We start from the raw sequence: 8,297 nt of genomic DNA, 5'->3' as shown, positions 1-8,297 counted from the left end.
GATGGGTAACATCCCCTCAATAACAAGTCATCCTTGGGCCAGGACTCCTGGGTCAAAATGGTAAGGGAAAGAGGTGGAGGTCTGATAGGGTAAGTATCCCTAGAAGATAAAACCCCCAAGCAGGGGGGACAGTCCCATGGTGTTTCATTAACTGTCAATCCCCCTTTCCCTCCTGGGTTAATTGGAGGATTGTTGGTTCTATCTTTGGCTATGGAATGAGGTATGTGTTATAAAATGTGGATCACTGGCCAACAAAGAGCCAGATTTGAATTCAGAAGATCTGCCCATCCTGTCTCGCCAGGAGTACAGTAGAGAAGGCTGATCATTCTGATAAATTTTTGGAACATTAGGCAAAGGTCCAGATGTAGATTTGGTGCTGGATATCTCCAGATTGTCAGCAACATAGAGTTCTTTAGGTGTTGTTGCCATAGAAATGTCAGAGGCGCCAAATTCCTCATCTAATTTGGTGTCGTTTGAAAAGGGAAAGGGGGATAATCCCAAAGGAATAATCCCTGAAAAATGAACAAACACTCTCTCATGTATACACAAGAAGTGTAACATTTTATGAGTAGCATTTGTTCCCTTCAAGTACTTCAACAGGTCACCCACTGGTCCTAATGAATCCAACAAGTGATATTATTATATTTGAACTCTGCCCTCAGCCATCTTCCAAGTTCATCCCTCACCATGATCAACTTCAGAAGTGCAAGAGGTCCATTGATTTTCATGTAATAAAAGAAAATGTTACATTTGCTTAATTGTTACACAGTGAGAGCAGAGCAAGAAATCAAGTCTCTGTTTAATGCTGCAAGCAGCACTGAATTCTAGTGGATCAATAGAGTACTTTGTCAAAGAGGTTCTCCAAGGAGGGATGCCCATCACTGTATGGACAAGGAGTCATGTTGCCTCCACTTATCGAAAAACAGGTAAGCAAAGTCAGCAGTCTCCATTATCAGAAATCAAATACGCTGCAGCTAGCAGAGGGGCCGCTCCAAGGAAAAACTGTATTTATAGTGTGGTAATTAAAAAACATTTTATCAGTCTTGTGTTGAGACCAAACCTTTACAGCAGAATATTGACAAAATAAGGAGCAATGAATGAGCAGTATTTGATTTTAAACTTATGAGTTGCACTTATTTAATTTTGCCCATTACTGGGGGAAATCAGTTCCCGCTAATCTAGCAAAATGCTAATACTCACTTTTATTATTAATGAAGCTTAATATAGTATAACAGCTACTCCGCAATGTAAACTATTTATTTAACCTGTGTTAGAAATATTCCTAGGTACCAAATATACTACGTTAAGTGTTTCCTTGATTACAGATTTGTTTACAGTTGCTTTGAAGAAAAGCAAAGCCATTCACAATTCAAATCTGAAGTAAGCATTTTAAGACACATACTTGTGCATACATTTCATTGTAGCTTTACGCTTTAAAAATAATTCTGCAATATTTATTTTCAATGCAAGAAATATCTCTTCCTGTGGGGAAAAATTGCTGAACTAATTTAAATCAAATTTATCCATACAGTCTTAGTGCTGCCAGCCAAATTTTAATCTGTCCTGCAACACTTTGTTCTTTGTCAATTAAGCAATAATAGGACCCCATGGCGGTTAAGTCCAGTCAAATTTGACTGGGGTTGCGGTGCTCATCTCGCTTTCAGGCAGAGGGAGCTGGGGTTTGTCCACAGACAGCTTTCCGGGTCATGTGGCCAGCATGAGTAAACCGCTTCTGGTGCACAGAACACTGTGATAAGTGCCAGAGTGCATGGAAACGCTGTTTACCTTCCTGCCGCAGCAGTACCTATTTATCTACTCGCACTGGTATGCTTTCAAACTGCTAGGGTGGCAGGAGCTAGGACAAAGCAACGGAAGCTCACGCCATCGCATGGATTTGAACTGCCAACCTTACAATCAGCAAGCCCAAGAGGCACAGTGGTTTGGGCCACAGCACAGTGCATATTTGGTTGGAGAGCACAAAACCATTGCATGCATTAACTATACATTAGCATAACCCAAAGTTAATTTTTAAAGTTCAATTGACTTCAAGAGGAGAGTTAAGCAGATGCTTAAACCCATCTCTGAAATCAGTTGAAATGAACTGCTCAGTTTGGACCAATTACATATATCCAAACTGTCTGTATGTAGCTTCCATTCAGTACCACAACCTACTTAAGTAATCCAGAATGGTATGCACAAAACTCTACTAAGTGAAAATGAAAAAAAACCAACACATTTCTCTGGTTTTCTGGACTTTTACATAAATGACTTGTTTACCTATATGGGAATGAAACCCCCACCCTTTGCATATCAGTTTTATTTTTGTTTTAAAAATCAATGTTACTTCATGGGGGTAGCCAACATTGAGTCCTCCAGATGTTGCAGAACTACAACTCCTATCATCACTGACCATTGGCCTTTCTGGCTGGGGCTGATGGGAAACGTAATCCAAAAGAATCCAGAAGCACCATGGAGGCTATCCCTGAGGTAGTCACATTTGGATAGTGTTACAAGTGTTGGGCAACAATATCTTGTATGATATGGCACCAAAAGATACATGATAAGCAAAGACAATTCCCAACAATGTATATTTTAATTATTATATTTATTATTTGCAAACTAAAAGTTTTTGAAAACAAAAGTAGCCTCAAGTAATTTTCCATGGTTTTTTAAATCTATTCTGCACTTTGCCAGTCTCAAAGAAAACCAAAATGGTACTGAAGGAAAAACAGGGACATTTTGAAACTTGAACATATTACACACAAATAGATTGCAAACAACAATCCCCTCTGTCTGTCTTTTGCTGCAATACACCATGAAAGTGTCAGTCCTTGAAATGAGTAGTTTAGTACATGGCACCTTCATCTTCTTTATTGAGGAAGTAAATAGTGACTGGGCCACAATGCGTGTGAACAGTTTCTGTGACACTGACAAGGAACCAGGAGCCAATTCCATATAATAAAGTTGGGATACCTATGTATAAAAAAAAAAAAGGGGGGGGGAGAACAAATAAAAAAGTAAAACCTCATATAACATAGTACTGCAGGACTCTAACCCTAACCCTAACCTCCACCAACAAGTTGCAAGAAGCAAACTGCAAGGCTGAATTAAGACATGATTTTGCAACCCTTTAAAGCCAGGCTGGTTCCTTGAAAACAAAACATAAAGCATGTTGAGGTAACCCATTATCTGCACTTAAAGATGTACTGATCACCTTTCTGGTGCCATTCTTTATTTGGCAACCCCCTGCCTTTCACTGCACGTGCTTTTACAAGATACATGCAAAATCCTTAGTGAATATATTTTGTTCTGAAATGTATTGGCTGCATTCCTGAGGACCAGGAATAAGTAGTCCTGTTTTCTGCACATGTTCAATATGATCATATCGCAGTGCTCTTCACTGATGTGGCCAACACTGCTATGCATTTAGAGAAATTATAGGATCAGGGTAGGGAGCCTTAGGCCTGGGAGGGTCAAGTGATGCCTCTCTATTTTGTTCTCTATCCTACTCTCAGGACTCTCTGCATCTCATGCACTCTATCTACAGACCACACCCCTTTCTGACCCTGCTCCAAACCCTCTTTGAGCATCTCTGCCTAGCTGGAACATGTCCTTGAACTGTGGCAATTACTCTTGCTTACTTGAATGGATAGAAAAGTGTGTGTACGCAGAAACCTGGATTTTGTATGGCTGGATTGTAGTGTACTGCGCAAAGGTAAGAGTCACATCAGTTGCCCTATGCGCTTTTAATCCTGGCCCTGTCACTTTTGTCCCTGGCCCTGTGGGAGTGAGTTCCATAGGTGCTGTGCAAAATACTTTTTTGTATTTTCCATGGTTTAAGTCATCTCCCTGTTACATCAGGTGTTAACTCTATTCAAGGTCTCATTGCACCTCAAGCCCTTGCCGTGTGCCTCTATACAGGCACAGCCCGTCCAAAGACGACACTCACCAAAGTTTATTAGTTTGAGAGCTGTGAAGAAGTAGTTCTGCATCGCCAGGTCCTGGTGGGGCGCTCGGGAACAGTGGTACTTGATGAAGGGGAAGCAGCCGGTCCGCAGGATGTGGTAGTTTGTCCCTTTCACCTCCCAGTTGAAGTTGGAGAGCCCAAACTGGTCATTGTGCACCGCGCTGTACTTGACGCAGTAGGAGGTCCAGTGGGGCAGCCCCCTCTGCAGCAGGTGCTGGCTCAACACTTCGGAGGCTTTGGGCTTAGCAGGGCCCCCCCTGGGCAAGAGGGCCAGCCGGAGGAACCCCTCATGCACCTGCTTCAGGAGGGCAAGGCTACTTGAGGAGGGCTGGAAGGCACCCCAGCCCACCTGCCTCCCCATGTCTTGCTCTCTGACCCCACACTATCCTGGGGGAGCGTGGATTTCTGTGTCTCCTACAAATATGGTCTCCTCCAATGATTTTTTGTTGCGGGGGGGGGGGGAGACAGCCAATTTTTTTCCTTCCGATCCCCCACCTCAAATTACTTGCTGACACTTTTCCCAGGTAGCTTCTATTGTTGACATGCCCCCCCCTCAATTGTTCACACCCACACTCACGTTGCTGAGGGAGACTTTTCTTCAGGATCTGCTGCCCCTCCCCTAAAACAACTCCCCCCCCCCTTGCAGTCCCTCCTCCTCTTGTTAATTGCCCCCGATCAAGGGGGCGAGGTTCCTGCTTCACTTACTTGCCCCTCGCAACGACCTTCCCTAACCTGGAAAGACACGAAGCAACGCCACTCCTCCCCCCACCATCCCGGGAAACAGCAGAGGCCCCCTCCTCCTCCCCTCCCTCTTCCTGGGGCTCCTCTGCACGCTCTGCGCCTGCGCTAGCAGTTCCCGACAACCGCTCTGCGCCTGCGCCAGAGCCGGCCTACTGAATTTGTCAGACTCCGCGCGCGCTCCTGACTGGCCGACGCGCGAGACCGGGGAGCGGGCGCGCGCCTAGCTGTCTGCGAGGATCTTCTCCGCCGAGAAGCCGAGCTCGCGCGCCCCTCATGTCAACATAACACTAATAACCAACAACAACAATATGGTCTTCAGCCTCAAGCACCCTTTTCTAACACAACTAGTACACACGACTTAAATAAAAAGTGTTCTTTCCACCGGAGTATTTGGACTAGAAAGGTGCTGCAATTCGAAAAAGCAAACAAATGAACCCTGTGGTGATTTATCTGAGGGAAACTCGTGGCTCTGAACCATTAAGCATCGTCTGTGATGTGAGGAGAATAATTGCGCAGAAGAGCGAGCGAAGAAATGGGAGCCACCTCTCTTCCCCCTCCCGCCCCAACCCACCCCTCATCCTTCCAATTTGGATAATTATAAACAATATTTCAAACTCAGCAATCTTAGACCAGTGAGCTGTAGAGCAAGATTGTGCTAATTAATCAATTACTACGCAACCACGTAGCCTGTTTATGTACTAGAATGCACTTACAAGCCACTAATTATTAATCATCGTCAGTAACACATTTTGACTCAACTTTACCTTTGGATAATTAATAGAGCAGGGAGAGCTTTAATATATTTCTTGATTAGCAGAAACATTGGGGGTGGGGGTTGTAGGCAAGACAATAGACCTGGATACTGGTGCTAGGGGTTTTGGGGGGGCATGTGTATGTCTCTAGAGCAGCCCTTTGGGTGCCATTGCATTTCATGGGCAGCCAGTATCTTGTATCCCCAGTACCTTGCCTGAAATGAAATTACAATAGAAGAGAAAATAAGTGTGTGTATGTGACACTAAGAACTTGGATGTACTAATAGTTTTGAAGCTACTGTTTTAGAGTACAGTGGTACCTTGGGTTAAGAACTTAATTCGTTCTGGAGGTCCGTTCTTAACCTGAAACTGTTCTTAACCTTTAGCTACCACTTTAGCTAATGGGGCCTCCTGCTGCCGCTGTGCCGTGGCCGCGCAATTTCTGTTCTCATCCTGAAGCAAAGTTCTTAACCCAAGGTGCTATTTCTGGGTTAGCGGAGTCTGTAACCTGAAGCGTCTGTAACCTGAAACATCTGTAACCCGAGGTACCACTGTATAGCTGCACAATGGGACTTTGAAAGTCACCTGTTTGGGTGGGGGTGATGCTCTTGTCTCTCAAGTCATTATCAAAAAAAGGTGACAGCAGGACTAGGCCAGGGGCTGCTGCAACTTAAAGAGACCACCTGCTCTTTCACCCTTCCCCTCCTGGCTCTGTTTCCCTACTAGCTGGTCCTTTTCAGCATTTTGTATCTTTTAAGAACTCATGCTCAAATTTGCTTATTTCCACCTATGACAAATTCACAGAGAAGAGGATCAGGTTATCAAGGACATGATGATTTTATAGTACCTCCAGGTTGCCTCTGGATGAGTGTTCCTGCATTCTTGAAGTCGGCCTGAGAATATTTTTGTAGCATTTGTTTATTTCGATATTTTAAATTGTAAACCAAAGTGGTATATAAATGAAATAAATGCATAAATGCACCGTTTGAAGGCTTCTCATTGAAGTATCTGTCTTGCCACTGTGAAAACAGAAGAGTGGACTACATGGGTCCCATTTGATGTGAGCCAACTGCAAGTAAGGTTCTTCTGATGCTCCCATTCAGTCTGTTTTTGCCTGTTGTGTTTAGATTGTAAGCCTCTGGGTATGGGACTGACCTATTTTTAATCTGTGTATGGCACTTAGTAAATTTTATATGTTTTATGAATGAAAGTGATACAAATAATATCACCAGGACTCAGCACCAAAACCTTCCCCCAACCCCCAATGCCAGAGCTGAAACCCAGAAGGACTTGTGAAGTGGAATATGAGCACACTATACCTATATGGGATCTGGTAGAGGAGGAGTGCCCATCTATGGACTTTGCTGCCATACAAATGTACTCTAGTTATTCAGGAAAAGGAATGTCCAAGAAATCATGTATTCTGTTAGGAAAGCTTTCATATGGAATAAGCTTGGGAAATTATAGGATCCCCCCTCCCCCCCCCCCAAGGAAGCAAAAATGCCAAAAATATTTTCAAAAATAAATACACTTAATTTTATTGGAAGTAGAAATCAATACTCCTCTAAGCCATATAGAGGTAATAGCATCTGATACAAACTTTTCAGTGGAAACAAATTCTGTGAGTCAGGATTCACTATTGACACTGGTCTATGTTCTGCTACACGTAATTTTCAACAATCCAAAACACAGTTGTAGATGGAGTGTTTATTGCAGTGTAGGGTACTTTAGCACTGGAAACCAGGCGGATAATTTAAAGATGTTCAGTGAGCTTAACCTACAAGAAGAAATAAATTATAACTAAAAAACAATTTAAGGGTTGTTTTTTTTAAAAAAAACTTTTTCCTGCATTCAGTGCCATCCTACCCTAAAGATAATCACAGGGAGAGACTTATTGTATACAAACATTTTACTATTTGTTTCTAAAGTAGTTGAATTATGAGAGACTGTTTTGTTAAATTTGAGAGCAAATATAGTGTAGAATTAAACCAAATGTGTCTTCTCCCACAGGTTGTATTTGGGATGTCACCGCTCCCCATGACATATTTCACAAAACATAATTTTAAAAAACCAGAAACAACCCAAATCTGAGAAATTAAGCTTTGACTGCTGTGGCCCAGAAGGAGGAGGATAGGCTTGCCATGAGCCAAGCAACATGGTTGGGAGGTCAACAGCCACACTCTGGCAGAGCTTGTGAGCATAAAGTGACTGAAAAGAGCTATTTGAAAATGAATAACTTATTTTCCCCAGAGACATGAGAATAAGGATGAAGAAAGATTACTTTTAATGTCTACTAACTATTTTGTGGAAGCTTGTGCTTTCAAGTCCTCTTCCTCTTCCTCTTCAAATTTTAACTTGTTTTGCTCTGTAACTCCCAGAATTTTTTCAATCTCTTGGACAGCTCTCTAAAACAAAATCAAACACTTCAAGTGGCAGAACAGTTGTTTATGCTCCCTGCTCACCATTGCACCAGTAGTATCAGGAACTCACAGAAAGAGTCACTCTTCAGAACTGGCCCAACCAATTGGCAGATTTGGCAGGCTTCTTGGTCTGAGTAGTAACTAAAGTCAACACAGAGCTGAAGCAACAGGGTCAATCTCATTCAGGCTAAGGCTGAAGTAGTCAGGACTTGCAGGTAACTATTAGAGCTCAAATACAGTTGTTTCACCAGGAGCAGTGTGGACCTCTCAATATTGTTGGACTCCCAACTCCCATTTGCCCCAGCTGGAATGGTCCAGAAACATCTGGGGGGCTCAAAGTTCCCCATCATGGGGCTATAGCACGAAATACTAGTAAGCCTCCTTGACTCCTTTGAAGTCCTGTGCGTTTTTTAAAAG

General features: G+C 43.1%; 2 protein-coding genes across 6 annotated transcripts in view; both read right to left on the bottom strand.

The window, feature by feature from the left end:
- Nucleotides 1-2,586: 2,586 nt before the first annotated feature.
- LOC310663862 (uncharacterized protein C15orf61 homolog) lies at nucleotides 2,587-4,799 on the bottom strand. Its single transcript, XM_083412348.1, has 2 exons — nucleotides 3,950-4,799; nucleotides 2,587-2,973 (listed from the first exon to the last, which is right to left on the bottom strand). The coding sequence occupies exons 1-2, from the start codon at nucleotides 4,326-4,328 to the stop codon at nucleotides 2,846-2,848; spliced, it is 507 nt and encodes a 168-aa protein (XP_083268474.1). The 5' UTR covers nucleotides 4,329-4,799; the 3' UTR covers nucleotides 2,587-2,845.
- Nucleotides 4,800-6,970: 2,171 nt separating this feature from the next.
- IQCH (IQ motif containing H) overlaps nucleotides 6,971-8,297 on the bottom strand; it is a 79,868-nt gene continuing 78,541 nt past the window's right edge. For 4 of the 5 annotated variants that reach the window (XM_083411915.1, XM_083411910.1, XM_083411913.1 and 1 more), the window contains 2 exons: nucleotides 7,759-7,865; nucleotides 6,971-7,237 (listed from right to left, as the gene is read on the bottom strand). In XM_083411915.1, coding sequence (XP_083268041.1) covers nucleotide 7,237; nucleotides 7,759-7,865 — 108 coding nt within the window. In that variant the 3' untranslated portion in view covers nucleotides 6,971-7,236. Of the gene's footprint in view, nucleotides 7,238-7,754; nucleotides 7,866-8,297 lie in introns of all 5 variants that reach the window. The other variant, XM_083411911.1, reaches the window with a different exon arrangement.

The sequence above is a fragment of the Podarcis tiliguerta genome (assembly GCF_965153285.1).
Source record: "Podarcis tiliguerta genome assembly, chromosome: 14".
Taxonomy (NCBI): Eukaryota; Metazoa; Chordata; class Lepidosauria; order Squamata; family Lacertidae; genus Podarcis; species Podarcis tiliguerta.
Note: the sequence above shows the minus strand (reverse complement) of the source record. Positions and strands in the feature narration are given on the sequence as shown.